The sequence below is a fragment of the Amphiura filiformis genome, chromosome 2, assembly GCF_039555335.1.
Source record: "Amphiura filiformis chromosome 2, Afil_fr2py, whole genome shotgun sequence".
Taxonomy (NCBI): Eukaryota; Metazoa; Echinodermata; class Ophiuroidea; order Amphilepidida; family Amphiuridae; genus Amphiura; species Amphiura filiformis.
In genome coordinates, this window is record NC_092629.1 from 51,227,338 (window position 1) to 51,249,326 (window position 21,989).

The 21,989-nt window shown below is 34.8% G+C and overlaps 1 protein-coding gene across 2 annotated transcripts; it reads left to right on the forward strand.

Moving 5' to 3' along the window:
- The first annotated feature begins 4,183 nt into the window (after window positions 1-4,183).
- LOC140136218 (uncharacterized) lies at window positions 4,184-21,639 on the forward strand. Of its 2 annotated transcripts, none has more exons than XM_072157948.1 (10): window positions 4,184-4,269; window positions 7,653-7,814; window positions 10,467-10,514; window positions 11,923-12,004; window positions 12,899-12,951; window positions 14,651-14,779; window positions 16,112-16,308; window positions 16,899-16,976; window positions 17,998-18,205; window positions 21,236-21,639. In XM_072157948.1, exons 2-10 carry the CDS (start codon window positions 7,715-7,717, stop codon window positions 21,277-21,279), a joined length of 939 nt encoding a protein of 312 aa, XP_072014049.1. In that variant the 5' UTR covers window positions 4,184-4,269; window positions 7,653-7,714; the 3' UTR covers window positions 21,280-21,639. The 2 variants fall into 2 exon arrangements, with proteins under 2 accessions (XP_072014049.1, XP_072014041.1); XM_072157940.1 differs by having other exon boundaries at window positions 4,191-4,269; window positions 7,646-7,814.
- The last annotated feature ends 350 nt before the right edge of the window (window positions 21,640-21,989 follow it).

The window sequence follows — 21,989 nt, forward strand, 5'->3', positions numbered from 1 at the left end:
TGTTTATAGTAGGCCTACTTGCGGTTAAATTGGATTGATATAAACAAGTATGATTGACAGTGTATTTTAGAGACCAAAGTCCCCGGGTAAAGTTCTGCTTAAAATCCAATGTACATAGGCGGATTTTTTACTCGGGCATTCGCGATCAATAAACTGGTATAAATTCCAAAATCAGAATTGTTTCGTATTGAAGTGAGCCATTATAATTATGCAAGATATGTTGCATTCGATAACTTTTATTGTCACTAGTAATCATCTAATTATATACCGTAAAATGGGGTAACTTCGGTCAGCGGGGGGTAATTTTGGTCGGGCAAATCTATTTTTTTAAATGTTCATATTTTCGTACAGCAATATTGTTTTTAGTCATTATTTGGTGACAATTTGTTAAGAAATATCTTTGGAATATATAATAGTCGCTCATGTCCAATTTACGAAAAATTCGGGATTTTTGACCAAAAATGAGCACATTTGTACATTTTTTTCAGAAAAATAAAAATCAATATTTGTGAGCATGGATGTGTGCTTGATTAATTTTGAAAGGGGTCAAATGTCACAAAAACAACAACTTGCCCATATACAGCGAAGATCTTTTTTTTTTTTTTTTTTTTCTTTATGGAATGTAATACTCTGACCGAAGTTGCCCCAAATCCCTAGGGCACCCTTACAAAATTATTTAAAATTCTTTTTCAACTTCAAGGTGTAGAAGGGAACCCTAAGGCTGAGTTTACATAGAAGTATACGGTATACGGTATTCGCTATACGAAATACGCTCATTCGATCAGGCTGAGTTCATATAGGAGTATACTATGTGAACTCAGCCTGATCGAATGAGCGTATTTCGTATAGCGAATAGCGAGTATCACATTGCATTCAATGAGGTGTCATAATGTGCAGAATTAGATAGTGCATCTATTAAAAAAATGAATTTACCCACATATGGTTTAGGTTTTTAAAATTTGGACAGTATATACGCTGCACTAAAATCGAACACGCGCGATTCCCACTATACTATACTATACGCAGGTAGGCTATACGGCCTTTTCGAATAGCTCTTATGTGACCCGGTACTATGAAATTACTTTGCTCGATTTAAGCTATACGCGTACACCTGCAAAACGTGCATCGTATACCCGAATAGTATACTTCTATGCGATCGTAGCCTTATGTGACCCGGTAGCCTACTATGAAATTGTCTCGCTCGATTTAAGCTATACGCGTGCACCTGCAAAACGTGCACCGTATACCCGAATAGTATACTTCTATGTGATCGCAGCCTAATGTCACAAAAAAGAGATAATTAGAAATATAATTGGTTCTGTTTGGAAGCAGTGGTTTAAGTTACCCCATTTTACGGTAACCTCTTTATGACCATTTTACTATTGAACAATATAAGTAATAAACATCAGTATAATTTTGAGTTCAACGGAATGCGTTCATCATGATTAATAATAACATATTTTGTAATCAAAATTCGACTATGGCATAGTCTAGAATACACCACGCTAACTGCACCATTGCACAATATCAGGCCAAAAAAAAAAAAAATTGTTTGGTTGCCCTTCCGAGACAAAAATGTGGAAGGTCAGTATGTCGATCCTTTTTTTTTTCATGAACTCTTCCTCGATTTTCCCTCCATTTTGAAAAGGCTAGTATTGACAAATGCTTGATCATTTTATGGTTAAAAAATTGTGTCCTTGATTCTGTCCAAATTTAAGGTTGCTTCTAAAAAAGTGATTGAAAAAAAAAAAAACCGACCCAAAATTTCCAATTTTTGGGTCGGTCGGTTTTTTTTTAGCCTCACACCTCTTACATATGTCTTATGTATAACAATATACGTAGGCCTACTCGAACTCGCATAACAATGAGATAACAATTATGCTAAGAGAATTATTCATATATATGAAGAGCTTTGTTTCAAAACCCCTTGCATCCACTTTTGGCCAAATTGAGTTATTGGTAAAATATTATAGTGTGGGTAAAAATACACATTTTGGTGGTTGTTTGACCTTCATACTACCTTCCCTTCCGGAGTTATCGCATATTTCCCGTTTGGGAAATCTTAGGGAATTTCCGGAAATCTGAACTTAAAATGAATATAGAATTGTTTTGTTTTAAATTTTTTGATGTATAATGGTAGCCTGGAATGTTCTTTACCTATTAAAACCAAAAGGAACTGTTTTTGGGTCACTATGTTTGAAAAAAAATCATTTTAATTAACAAAAGGTGTAGCTTCGGAAATACCCAAAAAATGCCATTTTCCCGAATTTAATTAAAAATTCATAATTAAAAAAGTAAATGAGATATTTCAATTTTTCTTTTTGATTTTCAGAGCATTAGTCAAGTTACATAATGTAGTGCAAACAAATGGGCTCAAATTTGATTGCAAAGGTGGTTTCTAGAAAAGGGGTAAATTTATTTTGTTGCAAAACCCCTTACATCCACAAAAGGTGCGATATAAAAGAAATAATAAAATAAATAGGAAGCCTTGAAAATTGTCCCAAACCTATTCTTTTAGTTTCTATTCATCAACACTTTATCCAATCCCAAATTGAATCTAATCGAACAAGTAATACTTGCACAATTAAAAAAAGCTGTTTTTTTAGACTTTTGAGTGGATGTAGAACATTCGATGTAACATATCGACGTTATTTAATAATCGATTCTCATTCTATTTCCAGTAATATTTAAGGTGGTATTGGAGGCATTATGGAAGTGCTCAAAGCATGTTTTAAACAGATTAATTGAGTAGAGCAAAACACACTTATCAATATGCGCAAGTTTTGTTTGAAGCAAATCAGGCATACGGTTTTCAAAATATATCAATTTATATTCTCTTTGTAGCTTATTGTTTTTATCAATAATCAATAAAGTTAATGAGCTAAAATGACTGGAGAAGCTCATTAAGACATTAACATATAATTTTTGCCAATATTTTGCTTAAAATCAATGCATAAATGTTCAGGGTACATTTATTTTGCATACATTTGCCTTAAATTGGAATGGTCAAAGTGTTTCTAATAATATGTTCTAATGTATTATATAGTGAAACTTCCCTCTAATTTGCATATTTGCATGATTAACTAGCATTTATGCAAATTAGCTCATTAATTATGCAAATTAGAGGGCGGCTTCACTATATAATACATTAGAACATATTAGAAAGACTTTGACCAAGTTTCAGGGCAAAAGTATGGAAAATAAAAGTACAACATTTATGCATTGATTTTTAGCAAAATATTGGCAAAAATTACATATTTATGAGCCTTTCCTAGTCAGCCCTTTTAGCTCTTTAACTAAACTCCTTAAAAAGGTTTGGAAACTTTCCAAAACGGCTATTTATCTGAAATATTTGAAATTTATTTCCATATTGTGTCATATCAATAAAAACATTGTTCTTTTGTGTCAAAAATGACACCAAATTTGTGACCATAACTTCCTCCATAGTTGAGTAACTATCTTTGAAAGACAAGGAGGTCTCAAACAAAATGTGCCAAGCATTGTCTGCGTCATTTGTATCAGTAAACATGAGTAACTTGCTCATTAGGAATCATACTTTTTCATTAAAAACGGTTTCGAAGTGTTGCCAACCTGATGTACCGGTCTTCTAGCCGTTGTATTTCTTGGGCGGCCACTTCTGGGTCTGTCTTTGACATCTCCAGTCTGACGAAACATGACTTTTAGCTTGGAGATCATAGGATTTTGGAACCGAGGGGGCACAACTTGCAGTAAATGTACTGACGGAAATATTTTTTACCGACGGAAGTTGTGATTTGTTGACCCAATTTTTTTTTGCATGGTTTAAAAAAGTGAAGAGCAAAAAAAAAAAGGAAAAAAAAAAGGATAATAGGCGGTACTTACATAAAAACACATAATTTTTATGTGTAATTCACAATTTGTCATCATTTTCGTTACAATTCTCCCCTTTTTCCTGTCACCCTGGGTGAAAAATAGCTCGATATGATTATCGAACCTTGCAAAAAGTGAAAAAAAAATCTAATGCGAAAAATAAGCCGTCAAAAACGTAATGCGCGCTACAGGAAACAAACTTTTTCTTTTTTGGCTTAGCCTGTTTAAAACATGCTCAAAGCATTTCCTAATTTCTAGAAAATGCCTCCAATACCACCTTAAGTTCTAACGAACGTTTGATGACGTAAAATCGATACGTCTACCAGATATTCTACGTCGAACTGTAGCGGCTCTCAGACAGGCAGGCACAGTCTTCTATAGCGCGCCCCTGAAGATCGTCAACCAACGCAACGGTAGCCGGTAAGCTTTCCATTTAGTAATATTGTACTGTTATTTTGTTTTATACCCATGTGTTTAACTCCCTCCCCTCCCTCTCCCACAAACAAAGATAATTTCGTTAGCCAGCATCTGTTTGCTAGATCTAGATCAGAAATGCGATCTTCAACGAAACTACATGTATTATGAAACTCCGAAACTTTATAATAATTTTGTAGGCTTCTTAGCAGAGACGAAATTCGTATTAGCTTCTTGGACAGTTCCGTAATTATGTCAACCAAATTGTCAAAATTTGAAACTCGTTTTTTTAGTCTCATATCTCAGTAATTTGACATTGCAGGTAGTGCAAAATGTTCTTTTTCTGAATCCCCATATAGATGAACAATTTGCTGCCAATTTTTAAAAAAAATCAGAGTAAGTTTATTTTTTACCCTGCGGACGTTCACTCCCAAAATTTCCATCTTTAACCACCTTGTTTATAGTCTTTTGGTTTCAAACAAAATAGAGTTTGTACAGTTTGAACTGTTGAAATTTGATAACTGGCTTTCTCTACATGAGAGCTCATGAGGTGTCTTGATTTTGCATCCCTGTTCAGTATTAAGAAATTATGTTATTAAATTTCATCTTTGCTGACGTACAAATTAGTTCAATTTGTTCGTCCGCCACGACCAAGCACCAAATTTGTTTTTCTTTGCTGGTTTTCTTTAGCTTCCCAGCAAACACAAAACGTTTTCGGCATCATTCGCAAAAGGTTATAAAAGGTTGTCAGATAACGTTTAAATATATAAAGGGTATATTAAGAGTATAAAACGTTTTCGTAACCTTAAAAACATTTTTTGATAATCTACTGCTCAGCAAACAAAAATGTTTCACAGAAAACGTTACAATGTCGGGTTATATAAAGGGTATAAAAAAAAACATTTTAAGAACATTTCTGTGATTTCTGGGTTCAAACATTTTAACATAATGTTATTTAAGTATTGACACAATATTTGGCAAAAATGTTTGTAAAAATAGTTTACAATTTAAAACGTTATCATGACCTTTATATAACCCGACATTTTAATGTTATTAAAACGTTTTTACCTAAACCAAAAGCCAAAATATAACTTATTTAAAACGAGAGTTCAATAGGGACCACTCTCTCCGACCTCCAGTTAAAACTCTTTTTGGAGTATTTAGGAGGAAGCACTACCAAGTACCAAGTAAAACGTTTTTGTGTTTGCTGGGTTTGTCCCTCTTGCAAACAAAACTGTACCAGTTTCCATCAAAGATCTGAACACTACAAAGAAATTGTGACTGAAACGCAAGCCCGGGAACGCAAGTAACACAATGGAATAAACTTTAGTCATCATAATTGGCATGGTTCATTTTTTAAAATTATTTATAATATACGGTAATTGAAAGTTTCAATACCAGATGAAAAATCATCATCTCAGATGCGTGGTATATAATTACACGCGTGTGTTGCCTAAACATACTATTACTATATTCATCTAAACTCCTCAAAAAAGTTTTGAAAATTGTTTCAAGCATCTATGTCTCAGTTTATTTGTGACGTGTTCTTATTGCATATCTGCGACATTGCTAAATTCAGCATTATTCAGCTTATTTTAGAAACAAGGATATATGATGTACCCGATGATGTATTGTTGGTCAAAGCAGCAGAAAAAAAATTAGTTCACAGCATCTTGCGAATGAATGGTAGTGAGCTTTAGCAAATATTGCATTGCTCAATTCATAGCGAGCGTGTAGAAGAATTTACTTTTGTAGGTCCTGTGGTTCTTGAGTTATGTTGTAAAGAGGGCTCAAACAACAACACTTTTGTAAAACGTACGTAACTCATTAACAACAATAAATTAAGCAAGTTTTCAAAGTATATGATTTGCAGAATGAACTTTTGCAAAACACCAAAGTGTTATTTTTCAATAATATATTGATTCAGATACGATAATGAAAATTGATTTTTTGGCTGCTTCGACCAACAATACCTCGTATACCCCTTAACAGAGTCAGAGAGTCTATTTACTTAGCAAAGGAAAAAATATCTAGCATTGCATTGTTTGCCTCACAGAAAGAGAACTTTAAATAACACTTCTAATTTTTCCATATGAATAGGATAGAGGAGGTTTGCTTTAGGCTTAGCACAATAAGTCTGGCAAAATAACCAGTTTTATAGAAATGCACATCTATTGTCGTGATTGCGATCTCAGGGTTGTGGAAAACCAGAACATCAGGTGTGATGTAATGGTAATATTTTCCAATATTTCCATGCTAAAATTATTATGTTTTATTTACCATAATTATGAACTTGATACTTTATGAATGATATAATTATATAGGGCCTACTAAACTCTTATTGGTATCAATTTAATTTGTTTTGATTAACTACGACAGATATTATAAAGATTTGTTAATTTTACACATATAAAATTTAGATTCCTATCATGTTATTTAATATCAATGAATAGCTAATAATTACTAGAATTTAGATTAAAGGGAGAGTTTAAGTTTATGCTCCTAATTAAAACAGTAAGCAATTTATTGCCCAAAATTAATTAACGTAGAGGGAGTATAACAATTTTATAGAGAGTTAAAATCTGGGTGGAATTAGGGCCTTAAATAATTAGGTAAAATTTGGAATCTTACACTCACAGACCTCCCAAGATGGCAAAATAATGTCTTCGGAATGATGGTGTTATATATTACATAAATCAGAACTAATTTACTGATGTCTCAGAAATGCGTCTTGTTGTTTATGTATAATGGAGCACACCCATCGAACGCCTGAGAAAAATATATATATGTGACGCGATCAAGCAAAATAAGTCGGAACTCGGAAATATTACATTTTCAGTTTCTTATAGGATAGTAACAAACATTTTCAAAGCTGGATTTTGCAGAAAATTCCATTGAAATTGAACAACCAATTCCAAAGATATGAGCAGTTAAAGAGTTTCCAAAACAATAGGATACAAAAAGAAATATTTCTTTTGTTTGGCTATATCTCAAAATCAATATTTCCAAGTTCCGACTGATTTTGCTTGATCGCATCACATATTAACCACTCGGTCAGCAAGCCATCGTCACAATATCAATGGACAGCACATTAAAACAATCACCTTTTCATGTTTTGTGAATGTAGTCCCGGAAAGTAGTAGGGTCCTCAAACAGAATGTGCCAAATTGCCAAATTAATCTGTGCAGCAAGAGTGAATAGAATACAATGCTGGATTTCAATAGATTTGAAGTGTAAGTTGAATTCGCGCAAATGAACCTGGTCGCACTCTTCTTTATTTCATTAACTCTCCGTTATTTATTTATGTCTTTTTAAAACTTTAGCAAAACTCGACCGAGTTTTTTAATCATTTTAATTCGCTTTCTTTGTCCATTTTATACAGTTACCAAGTCGTCGTATTGTAGCTGTACCGATTTTGTTTGCTTCTCAGTCCATCTCTTCATCATAAAACATGGAAACGATAAATCGATTAGTAATCAATGCGGCGGTACTGGCCTTACTTGCTTCCGTTTGTCTTGTTGAAGCGGCACCGCGGGATAAGACCAGAAAAGGTAAAATAACAACCCTTTAAAAAGGGAAGTATTTGTGGCCATACTGCAGTTACTGTCCGTTTTCCTATACACAATACACAGTGCTCTTTCCCATTGACGCGTGACCTCTACCAATAGCCCTACGTTAAAAGTGTGGGGATATGACTAGTTAACGTCGCTGTGTGAAAAATAACCGGCCAATATTAAAAGTACTCTTCTAAAGTTCTAGAAAATATAGTTTTTTAACATGTCCTAAATTTTTAGCTAATTTAGATGTTTGGAAATATTCGTACTTTGGTGTTTTAGTTAATGTTATAGGTAATAGTACATTGCCTAGTTAACGTCGCTGTGTGAAAAATAACCGGCCAATATTAAAAGTACTCTTCTAAAATTCTAGACAATATAGTTTTGTAACATGTCCTAAATTTTTAGCTAATTTAGGTGTTTGGAGAGGGTCGTACTTTTGTGTTTTAGGAAGGATATGTAAACGACAGATAACACCAAAAATATGAAGAAATTATTTCCAAACCGTGTTAAGTCAACAATCATTATGTTGCTCATTTTCAAGAATGCTGGTTTACAAAAAGCACGCCATTGTCTCATTTCGTGAACAAAAGTACACATACCATTGTTTCCTTTCGTTTCCTTTATAATCGGTTACCCAACTGAAGCTATAATACAAACTTTATTTGCGATATCGCACATGAAAACAGTCACATGTGCACAGCCAGAGAAGATCCGATTTAATCAGTTGAGCTGTTTCAATGAGTGTTATCTTGGTTTAATAGCTTTTAATGGGGTTAAGTCCTGCAAAGGTCGAGATGAATTCTACTGTAGACATGACTGCATCATGCAATGTATATAAGAAGAGTACTGTACTGACAAGCGGCAAGGGGACGCAGGGGTAACCTTGTCAATCAATGGTTATTTTATTGTCCACCAAAGTTTAAAGCCAGTGACATCACCAATACGTTTATTTATCCATGATCAATCCAATCGATAGGCAATTATCCAACCGGGCACGGCAAATCGATCTGCATGGCAGAGGACCACAGTTGATCAAGTTTAACTCGTGCGCATAAATATGCATGGAATAAAAGTTAAAATAAAAATCCCTTTAAAAGGGATGTACCGGCAAAAGGATGAATTACAATGAGCAACATCAGATTTCTTTTTTAAAATGTAAATATATGGTTGTTTGAACATCCTAGCCGCTTGTTACTGTACTGTATACATGGTATAGTGGAAGAGCTCAAACCCCTAGCGATTATAAAATAATTCAAATACGAGTATAGACTATGCCAGATTATGTCGTATTGTGATAAAAATAAATGTTATTATTAATCATGATGAACGCATTCCGTTGAACTCAAACCTTAAAATGGTCTATACAAGTACATATGTTGCAAGCGCAGCGAACAGGAAAATGTGCATATTTAAGCGTTTCCGTACGGTTTTCCTAAGCCTTCTTTAGAGCGTTTTATTTAAACGGCGCCCCAAGAATGTGTGCCAAAAATCACTTGCCCCCCCCTCTCGGCTTGCCAAAAATTGCTTGCCCCTCCCCTTTCGGCTCGCCAAAATCCCCCCTAATTTTAGCCTCCACAGGGCCCGGGCACAGGGCTCATAATTATTACACAGCCCCTAATGTTTTCTTTCCATGCAAATATTTTGCAAAAAATATTTTACAGTAATAATTTTTTTTTTTATACAGCCTGTCTCAAAAAAAGTTGTGCAAGTGAAAAGCGCCCTCTCTGGCAATTAGTAAATACCGTTGTGACATGATGCTTACATCAACGTCAAGGACACAGTCTTAGCTCTCAAATACCGTTTGTTTTGTTCAATTTGCTCTTTTTAATCTCGAGATATGTTTAGTTAACGACCAAAGGGTAAAATCACAATTGTGCCACTTTTACTAGCGAATAGGGCTGTACATGTAAATCAATGATAGCTGATGTTGTTGCGTCTAATGCACTCCCCCTTTCGGGGCTCTTGCATTAGACGCATCAACATCAGCGCGCGTGCATTATTTTGTCTAATTTCATTAATTTGTCAAATTTCATGAACTTGTTAAAGTTCATTAAATTATAAGTGTGCAATATTTGTTTGTCTTTTAACATGTCTTGAATGACAAAGAGAACAGTATTTACCATGATAAAATCATTGACATGCACATGTATTTAATTTTACGTACAGCAGAAATATTCATTTGTCGTTTAATTTGTCGTAAGTGGAAAAAGAGAATCATTATACATTTATCATGATAAAACACTAAAAACAATAATTTTGTATTGTTGTGTAATTGATGCATTCTTTTGATTTCATGAAGGAACTCTTGATAAACTTGATGCTATCATTGATTTACATGTACAGCCCTATTCCTTATAGTAAAAGTGGCACAATTGTGATTTTACCCTTTCGTTATTAAGTAAGCATATCTCGAGATTAAAACAAGCAAATTGAACAGACTAAACGGCATTAAAGAGCTAAGACTATGCCCTTGACGTTGATGTAAGCATTATGTCACAACGGTATTTTCTAATTGCCAACGAGGGCGTTTTTCACTTGCACAATTTTTTTTGAGACAGGCTGTAGTGGGTTTTTTTACATAACATGTTTTTAAACGTTTTTATGATCTTTTATGTCAGCATGCGTTTCAATTATTTTCTTGTACAGGTGGTGGAGCGGTTAATATAACTTGTGAAGACGCCGGTATGCCCAAGGGTATGTACATATAAAAAATAAATTAGTTCTGCGAAAACTATTTAGATGAATGGCCGAAAATCACTGTAGCAGAAAGGTTAGGCCTACTAAATGGCAAGACAACAAAATATTTGTAAACTGCGAAAGCAAGTAAAAGTTATTCCACGAGTGGCCTTCAGGCCAAGAGTGGAAGTTACTTGTACCAGCGCAAAGTGACCACACGTGAGACATGGAGAAAAAGACCACACTTTCAGGACAAAAGTCTAGCCATTTCTACAGTCTATGGTCTAGCCAACACCTGTTATTTGTTATACACTACATGCTTTTTGTTGACAATCTACCAAACACAATAAGATTTTAATATATAAAGGGAATACAGTACTGAAATTCTAATCTCTTTAAATTTTATATTTATTGATGTATACACAAAAAATAGTACAAATTCGATTTCTATTTGAGGAGAACTTCAAGTCGTAGAATAATATAATCTAATCGGGAACCAATAATTTGATCAATAATTGATCTTTACCTGTTTTGTAAACGTAATCAATATCAGACATTGGTACAAAGATGGTTGTTTTGTGTGATCATGGACCTTTACAATACTCATACAGTACATATATTTAGCTATTTTAACTTAGCTGTTCTTTTCTTTATCAAAACTTTTCACCTTTTCTGCCTTTTGTAGTCATTTTTATTATAAACTGTACATGTGTGCAAATTGAGGGCGCTATTTACATATATTTTAGATTTAATTTAGCCCAATAATGAGTTATTCTTTTCATTTCTGGTTCTGGTTTAGATACTCCAACAAAGCGGGATCCCGCATCAACGTCATTTCATGATAAAAAGTAGTTTGAAAATGTCCTTGCTATACTAATTTTTATAAAGTTTTAATGTCATTACTAAGGGACGCACCATTAGACTTCAAGGGGGGTTAGGAAGTTGGGGTCGGGGAAAAAAATTTCGGCGTCGAAGTTGGTTTATTTTTCTTAATTTCATGCATTTATACACAGTTAGGTAGGGAAGGTTTTTTTAGTGTTGGTGGAGATTTTTTTTTTGCTCATGTAGTGGGTGAAGTTTTTTTTCAGTTGTACCCCCCAAGTCTAATGTTGCATCCCTTAAGTACTCCCGTGTCAATTTTAATATTCCTGTTTAGTTGCTTTACTTGCTCTCCCGACATGTGTACTATTCATACGATTATAGATAATTAGTAAAATACATTGATATTGAAATGTATCATATTATATTGTCATTAAATTAGCAAATTATGTTTATAAAGAACAGTTAAAACCACTAAAAGTGTTACAATTATTCTTTAGACAACTTGACGAAATTAACAAGTGTCAGAATGCGCTGACTCGGGAATCGAATCCGCCACCAAACTTCTCTTTGTTAATTTGGTCATCCTTTGTGCTTATTTCATCAGGCGACCCTTCACTATCTGGTGACAAGGGGGCTGAAGTCTGGAGATTCGCCAGAAGTCACTACAACAACAGAGCAGAATATTTGTAAGTAATAGACCTAGTATTATTAACAAGAAGTTGTCTTCAAAAAAGACAAGTCACGGGTCAGGTGTATAGGTCTAGTACCTGAGACAATTATACCTGTGATTATTATATATATATAGTCTCAGATAGTGCTTTGAGCTACTTTGGTCTAACATTTAATATTCATATCTAACCTACTTTGCACTTTAATACGACAATAAATAAGTGATATGAGGGTTAATAATGATATCTGCGTCTTGACTCTGGAAAACAATTTTTTAAAGCCACCCACAGGAAACAAATTTGGCTATAACTACGAATAAAATTGTATCAAAATGTCCACTATTATTGCATGTTGGCAATATCTTAAATTTGTTGAATATTTGTATGCCTATCTCAAAGGTCATTTTGTGTTAAGTATTGATACCAATTATTGTCACTAAGAGAACAATAATTGCTAACGAGATAGATCGACAGGATATAAGGCTATCAGATTATTTTCTTAGAATTCCGTGATTTCTAATGACTTTGCATGGCATTTAAAGCAGCTGAGACTAACATAAATATATATATTAGCATGAAAGTTCATCTGTATCCATATATATAGAAATATTTAAACTCTTGATCTCAATACGAAGGCTGTAGTAGCAACAGCTGAAAATTACGGAGGTAAATATTTTGTATTGAGATCAAGAGTTTAAATCTTTCTATATATAAATATATATACATAGTAGTCTCATTTTAGACAATTGAAATTCCAATTGCGAAAAGGAAGTTATTCAAGGTCTTTCTTTTAGGGACCAAACCACTTACAATGTGTTGTCATTACAATACAGCAAGAGACATATTATACGGTATATAAATTGACAAAATTATAATAACAAAAATAAATTTACTTTCATTAATATTTTGCAGAGATGAGGAAGCTGCACGGATAAGAGGATATAATACAGATGTAGTAGAGGCAGGTATGTACTTTAAAACCCCTGAGTACTACTTGTCGATCTAACATTGCCTCTGATTGGCCAATTACATGATATCTTCACTTTAATCACCAATCAGAATGGAGCTTTGCAAAATTCATCCCAATATTTTTGCGTGGTGAAAATATTGTAACAATGTTGCTGATTGGTCTAATTGATAATGAAAACGTCTTTTTGGCCAATCGGCAGGTAGTTCTCATGGGGTAAGACTTAAAACATGTTTTAGTAGCTGGGAGACTCCATTAAAAATGTTTTACAGTACGATTTTATCAACTTATAAATAGCAACATTTTGGCAGTGAGTATTCTTTGATGGCAAATGTTTTAAAACGTATATAGTTTTCACGATCTTTATATCAGTCCAACATTGCAATACAATGTGAAGAATAACATTTCGACTACACTGCAAAAACAGCAGAACAACTCATAATAAACACTTGGACCCTTAATAAACACTTGTTTGTACAGTAAAGGTATAGTGGTGTTAATTCATAAACACTAAAAACACCAAAACCCATAAAAAATATGATGAATATGTGTCTTTTAACACAAGATAGTGTTTAATAAAATTGTGCTTTAAAAACATATTCATATTTTTTACGTGTTTTAGTGTTATTTAAGGTTAGCAACTAAATTACTTTAAACTGTTGCGATTTGGCAGTTTACAGCATCTTGCGAATGGTAGTTAGCTTTGGCAAAAATTGCATTGATCATTTCATAGCAGTATGTAGAAGAATTCAAATTATCACAGACATGTAGGTCCTGTGGTTCTTGAGTTACGTTGTAAAGAGGGCTGAAACCCAGGGGCTGAAACAACAACACCTTTGTAAAATGCACATAACTCATTCACAACAATAAATCAAGCAAGTTTATGATTTGTAGAATGAACTTTTGCAAAACATCAAAGTGTTTATATTTCAATAATATATATTCAAATATCACAGACATACTTTTGTAGGTGCTGTGGTTCTTGAGTTACATTGTAAAGAGGGCTGAAACAACAACACTTTTGTAAAATGTACATAACGCATTCACAACAATAAATCAAGTAAGTTTTCAAAGTTTATGTAGAATGAGCTTGGCAACTGAAAGTACATGGGTTTCTTTTGGAAACGCACCGGCCGACTAATTAACAGTCATCATAGGCTATTTAAATAAAGGCACTTAATTTAATAGTGCCCACATGACCAGATGGGTCCTGACATTACAGCTTGTAGACAGTATGTCTGGAAAAATGCCCTTTGGCACATTGTCTTCCTGTGTATTTCAATTGGTACCGCGGTATGCCTGTCCAGATTTTCTAGCAAATTTGTCATTTTTTTTGCAATTTTGTAGTACCGGTATTATTGTAAAGAGTTTCCGGCGATGACTTTTTTCCTTCGGTAAAAACTTCCAAAATTTAGTTCTTGAAAACTTAGGAGAAAAGCAGAATGTAATAAATTAGTCTTTTAGGGACCTACTTTATAGTAATTTCGATGATAATTGTCTGAAAAGTTCCTATTTGTTAGCATTATAGCACATCTATAATTGTTCACTTGGTGGTCTTATTATGGTGGCGCCCATGGGTCATGTGGGCATTAGGGTGGGCATTGAATTAAGTGCCTTTTATTTAGCCTAAGATGATTGACTGGTTTATGTAAAAAAAACATTTTATTGATTTCGTTTGGTTCGCCTTTTCCCTCTAGTTTGCCGCATTGCTGGAAAAAATTGCTTTTTCGTCCAAGATCCATATAGTCACTGCTGGGAGTCCCCACACGGTTACGATGCACGAGGAGGAATCGGTTTGCACGGTGACTACTATGAAGCCTGTGTTGGTAAGTTAACAAGCACATATTATCAAGTCATTGCTCACGGAGCTGAGTCCGCTTTTGTGCGATTTTGGCCCGATTATATGGCCCAGGACCATATGGTTTTCCATATGGCCATGCAATTTTTCAAAACGTATATTTTTTTCATGCGATGTTTTTTTTAAACCATAATGTACCAAATGAGAGGGTAAGGTAAAGGTAAAGGAGTAAAGGAGACGATCCTGTATAAACAGTGATCGGAGTGCCCATCTCTCTTTCATTGGCGATTGGGCCAGACTCCACCGTGTAATGTTGCTATAGGGGGATCGCTACACCTCCTCTACAGCGAGTCTGTTACCTTCCCAGCATTTAAGAATGCCGGTACCCATTTAAACACCTGGGTGGAGAGGAGTAATCGAGATAACGAGCCTTACTCAAGGGCACAACACGATGGCGTCGCCGGGGCTCGAACCCGCAACCTTCCGATTATGAGTCCGTGCCCGTTCCGCTAGGCCACCGTGCTCCCTTATGTAGGCCACCGTGCTCCCTTATGAGAGGGTAGCTCGTTAAAAAATCTAAATTTTATCTTTTTCAGATTCACCCTACTGAATTTCTAGTGTGAACAGTATCCTTGCACAACTTTTATTTTAATTTATTTCATTTAATTAAGGGATCTAAAATGAGCGTGTATTGCGTTTCGACAGTATTTTTTGTCGGACATGAGAGCACCTCAGACCTATCGAATTGCATTCTGAATACGAAGCATGTCTTTCTGATATCAAATAATTTTCATTTTTTGAAAATTACAATATAATACAAATTTTATGACAAATTATAAAAATTTGATATTTTTCAAATGTTTGATATATAACAGTCCTCGAAGTAAATTATATAAATCTAATGATATATTCTTAAAGTGTATGTAGCAGGAAGGAAAAGCCGACGGTCAATTGAAAATTTTGACCTTTCATATTGAAGATATGGATTTTTTCCCAAAAAGACCTAATTTTTTGTTGGTGTTTTGGGAAAAAAAATCCATATCTTCAATACGAAAGGTCAAAATGTTCAATTGATCGTCGGCTTTTCATCCCACCTACATACACTTTAAGTATAAATCATCAGATTTATAAAGTTTACTTCAAGTACTGTTAAATATTAAAAATATCAATTTTAATGATTTGCCATAAAATGTGTATTAAATTGCGAATTTCAAAAAATCAAAATTATTTGATATCAGAATGACATTCTTCGTATTCAGAATGCAATTCGATATGTCTGATGTGCTCTCATGTCCCACAATAAATACTGTCCAGACGTTCATACCCCAGCCCTTAATCACCTTGTGGTCATTTCTTTCAGGTTGGTTTGTCACAAAAGACAGACGTCGTGTTTTTGACTTCACCGATGCTTTCCAAAAAAACGTCTATTCTCATTTCGTAGTCAAAACTGGCAACCCGAATAATTTCCAGTATGATGATTTAACAGGGTCTAAGATCGGGTTCTTAGAATCCTGGGCCGCCGATGAGCATTGCGTGAATCTGCTATCTGATGTCTCTGTAAGTACCGAATCGAAATGGGCTATTCCTTTTAAAATCCATACTACATGTAACACATGATGGTAAAATCCCGGAGGGTGTTCCCTGGTTGAAAGTATACCGTACGAGTGCCGCGTTTTGGGGGTACCTTTTTAGCGATTTTGGTATATCGATGGGTGGGTTTTCAGCCAAAAGCTGAACCCAGTATGACACTGGGCGCACGATAATTAATTTCCAGTACCTCACCGACGCTGAACCTAATATAGACATATAATACTCAAATATTGACTGCTTTATATTCAGAACATGATTAAAATTATAGGCCCGCGGTGATCTCAAAACCACATAGCATGGTTTTGAGGCCACCTTGGGCCTATAATTTTAACCATGCCCCTCTTAGCAGTCAATATTTATTATATTAGGTTCAGCGTCGGTATGGTACGAGAAATTAATTATCGTGCGCTCAGTGTCATACTGGTTTCAGCTTTTGGCTTCCCCCATTATTATGACACTTCACGCACGATAATATATCAGTACCATACATCCGCGTCACCTTAACTAATAATATTATAAATACAAATAAATAATGTGAATGTTGTTTTTAATTTCAGGGACTGCCCCTGGATGAAAGCCAAATCCACTACTACCTGACTCAGACGGAACTTGAGGCAGCAGTCAATGCTGACGAGGTATTGTATATACACTATGGCCCACAATGGTCTCGTCCCAATGGCATAGTTCAATAACCTCAATGAGTTTTTGTACCCAAATTTTCCAAGGTCAATAAAATGAATGTACAAATGCATTGGGGTTAAAGATCTGTGCCCTGAGAGATGAGCATGTTGTGGATCTTGAATAAAGCATGTCAATTGGGGTCAATTTGTTAAGCTGTACCAAAAATTGTGTTATTTTTTGTTTTGTTTTGGGGATTGGTAAAAATCCAAAAGTTTGCATTTTCTGGCTTCAAACGTTGATTTTCCCGATTTCATATTGACTGGGTGGGAAGGGGGCAAGATTAGTAGACAAAAGCCGTTAGTGTCCCCACTGAGTTGGTCTGTTAAGGGTTTGTTTCTTACTCATATTTTGATGTAGTGTTGAATGTGACTTGTATAAATATATGTTAAACTCTCTCACGCGGGCGTGGACTACATAACAGACAAGTTTCATTTTTTTTAATTCGAAAATTTTCAGAATTGCAAATTTTCATGAATACTTTTGGAATCAGCATGGAAAATGCATTGAAATGAGTACAAGCTTAGTAATGGGTCAGTGGTTCTGAAGATAGCTCTTGCTATTTTGAGAAAATATCTCAAAACTTATGTTGAAGCCTATTGCTAGCACGCAGAGCTTTAAAGAAATCTTCTTTGTCTTACATGTTTGGGAATGTACATTCTTCGGTGCACTCTTACAGCAAAAGTTGCCCCATCAAAAGTATTAAAGAGTAATAAATACCCCCTGAGCACTACCTGCCGATCTAACATTGCCTCTGATATTGGTCAGTTACATGATATCTTCACTTTAATTACCAATCAGAATGGAGCTTTGCAAATAATTCATCCCAATTTATTTGCGTGGTGAAATAATTATTCTAACAATGTTGCTGATTGGTCCAATTGATAATGAAAACTTCTTTTTGGCCAATTAGCAGGTAGTTCGCATGCGAGGTATTGTCTTGGTGATATTTTTTTTTTTTCATTTTCTTTACCGTAGATTGATGCTGCATTTGTAACTGATGACCTGGCTATTGCAGGGAATCTTGAGAAGAATGGTCCTGATATCGATAGTTGCCTTGTTGACGGGGTCGCAGTTATGGTGAGAAAAGGAAGCACTCTACCAAGTTGGTTTAATCCTGCTTTCAAGAAGCTTGTCAGTACACCGGAGTATGAGCAGATCTGTGACGATGTTGAAACTGTCCATGGTATGTTGGAACTTTTAACCGCAAGTCTCCTTATAGTATCATTTATGTGTGAAAACATATACTCTATTACGTTACTGGTCTCTTAAAGAATTTGTTCAATTTCACCATAGTTTAATTCGTTCAATCACCACAACAAGGTGTTCCAGCATGATACCTGTCAAATTGATTATACTGCCTCGAGTCACTCTATGGAAAAGCTGGTCTGATAAGCTGGTATTGTGGAAGTTGAAAGTTGCTTGATGGACAATGACCAAATGGTCAATGCCAATTCCATTATCACTTTATGTAACTTTATATAACTCCTTCTTTTATCTCTTTAATAGTACGCCAGGAGTCCATGTGAAAGCTTATTAAAATTGTCAAAATGTTTGTTAGTCGGGCTGTCAGTATTAAGCAAAATTACGAAGTTTCATTTCAATGTTTTGTTAGGTTTTTTTTGTTTTTGTTATTGTTTTTGTTTGTTTGTTTTTGTTTTCATGAAAGACACTTTTAAGTGTCTTTTTAAAAACGACGATTTCTCTCAAAACATATAAATCCCTAAAATGAGAACCAATTATTATCTATTCCAGCCCCAGTGGCACCTCATTAAATTCAAGGGACCTTTAGGGTACATTGTAATATTATAGCCTCTTACTTTGAAAAATCATTATAATATGAGGGCAGAGGATGATTTAAGCACTACCCAGCACTCCACTGATGGGGTCAACTTGCGGTTAGCACAGCTGTGTGAGTGAACATGACACCACTGCTTGCTCACTACATACGTGCATGGTTAAATTTGAATTTGGACTGATATATTTACAATAAAAACACATTCAAAATGTTGGTCGATTTCACATTTTATGTCATCTATAGGTGTGAATTATCCTTTGTGCATACATCACTTTTGTTCTAAAATCGACCAAGTAATATTAAATGACACACACACAATTCTAAAACAACATCTTTTGCACAGAATGCAATGGGATTTGAAAAGTAAAGTGGCAGTTGAAACTCTCGTGATAACACTTTTACAGTGCATGATGTAGACTATGCCATAGTCGATTTTTGATAAATAAAAATGTTATTAATCATGATGAACGCATTCAGTTGAACTCGAAATTATACTGATATTTAGTAGGCCTACATCAAAATACTAGTATAAAATGGTTATGAAAAAGTTTAGGCTATATAATTATATTTGTGACAGTAAAAGTAAAGTATAGGCCCTACGTAGGCTTATATTATTGAATGCAACATATCATAATGGCATAATTATAATGACACTTCAATACTGAACAATTCTAATTTTAGAATCTGCCAGTTTATTATCCGAAAAACCGACTATGCATGGACTTTCACTTTTAAGCAGAACTTTACCCCGGGACTCACACACTGTCAATCATACTTGTTTATCAATAAAATCTAACCACAAGACTAAGCATGGTGGTACAATACGCGCTAGATGCATACGTTCATCCACCAGAACAAAAGCGCCGCATTCCCTAGATAGTTGTGTACCATGTATAGTTATAATGGTACCAGTACGCGTCGGGAGGATTTAAACAATAACGAGATCTGGGCGACCAATCACAAGCCAGATTCATTTTTAAAGATGCATTACATCATCACCAATTTTAGTTAGGCCAGAAATTGGCCTACTCTCAAGGCAAAGTCAGTAGTCCACTTGGGAAGCTAACAAACAGAGGGCGTACGGTGACTGAAAAGATCAGTTGTGAAAATCTATCAATTGTGCACTCATTAATTAAATCAGAGTTTTAAGCTTAAATGTAATAGCCAGAGTAGTGCACAATTGGCAAGTGGACTACGGAGAAGTCTATGCATGATGGGGCTTCCTTAAATCATCCTCTGATATGAGGGTTGTCCTACTTACGTCCTTACGTCTATCCTTGTCGGTAGGAATCTCTTCATCAGAAGCAACATCACCAACTTTAGGAGTAATGTACTTCAGAGTGGGCAAACTGTAGTAACTTATCTCTTAAGGTTGGTCTGAACCCTGGAATTATGGAAACTTTCGGGCCTCATAACTTCTAAATTGTTGGTCTAAAGTATATAAAAGTATACATATTTAGAATGGCAAAGACTTGATAAGTTCATCTGTGAGGCCAACTTTGAGAAATTTGCACCAAAAATGGTAAAAAATGCTGATTTTTCAAAAAAATCATAAAAAAGCCCGATTTTGGCCCAAATTTCAAATATTTTTGGTGAAATTGGTCAAAATTTAAAAAAAATGAAAAAACTGGTCCTAGATATTTTGATCTAGTTTTTAAAAATTAATAAAAAAAATTAAAAAAAGAAGTGGGTCAAAAACCGTTATTTTTGGGATTTTGGGCGAAAATGGCATTTTGGCCCAAATTTGACCTCACAGATGAACTTATCAAGTCTTTGCCATTCTAAATATGTATACTTTTATATACTTTAGATCAACAATTTAGAAGTTATGAGGCCCGAAAGTTTCCATAATTCCAGGGTTCAGAGCAACCTTTATGTTACTCATTACAATAAAGAAATGTTCATGAATGTATCCAAGCTTATCCAAATAGCATTTATAGGTTAATAAATGCGTGTCACTTGTCGGGAGTGAAATTGTACAAAAATTGCACGCGTACTGAAATGTTGTTGCGTCTAATTCTGTAGTCATGGTAGTTGGGAGAGAAATTAGACAAAATAATGCACACGCGCCGATGTTGATGAGTCTAATAAGTGGGGAGGGAGTGCACTAGATGCATCAACATTAGCACAAGTGCATTATTTGGTATAATATCTCGAACAACCAGTAATACGCGTTTATTGACCTATTTCATACACGAGAAGAAGAAAAAACACGTGATTTTTGCGTAGAACACGGGGTACATATAATACACAATCAAGACACTCCACTTTTCTAACAGTTTTTCTGATTGGCTGCTTTAATATAGGAGTGTATGAAACAATAGTAATTTACTAACGTTTGCTGTGATTGGTACTCACTATCTAAGAGTGTTTGAATTATCATTAATATTTACTATTCTTTTTCTTTTTGTTTTTCAGGGAACATTCCTGGTCCAGACAAAGAAGATATATGTCTCGAATAACCCAATATTCATGTTCATGCAACATAGACCGGAATTAAAAACTTAGTTTGCGACAATTTGCTGTGTACTTTCATGATCCTCTCCAAAAAGTTATTACCCCCCCCCCTAAACAATGACCATTATTCAAAAACGGGCTGTTGTATATATTACAAATCTGTCAAATGCATTGGAAGCAGAATTTATTTTTGCGCAGTTTGACACCTCATTTGATACGATAGCCCAGAAAACAATAAAACACCGGTCAATTTCATGTAGCGTGGTCCAGATTTGAAAGATATCATTTCACAGATTTCCTTCCATTATAAGGAATAAAAATTAATAGTACTGCAACTTTCAAATCTTGGGTTACATTGATTGAAATGTAGGGGAGAGCGGGGAGTGTTCGCCCTATTTTTTTCTGACCCGCCTAGCGATGTCAATTTTAAAGTTAGGGATGACCTGATTAGCCCATGTGAAAGCCCTATGTCTTTGCTATATACGACCACAATCCCAGAACTATAGGCCTTACAATAGCAACAGGATAGAGCAAACAAAAAAGTTTTTCAAAGTGGCGAACTTGCCCCGTATTGGGGCAGGTTCGCCCATATGGTGGGGTAAGTTCACCCTAATCGCAAAAAAAGGTTTAAACATTGCGTAACAATAACATATTCAATGTATACAATTAGCAAGAGTATACAGGGCATTCATTCTCTTCTGGGGAATCACTAAAT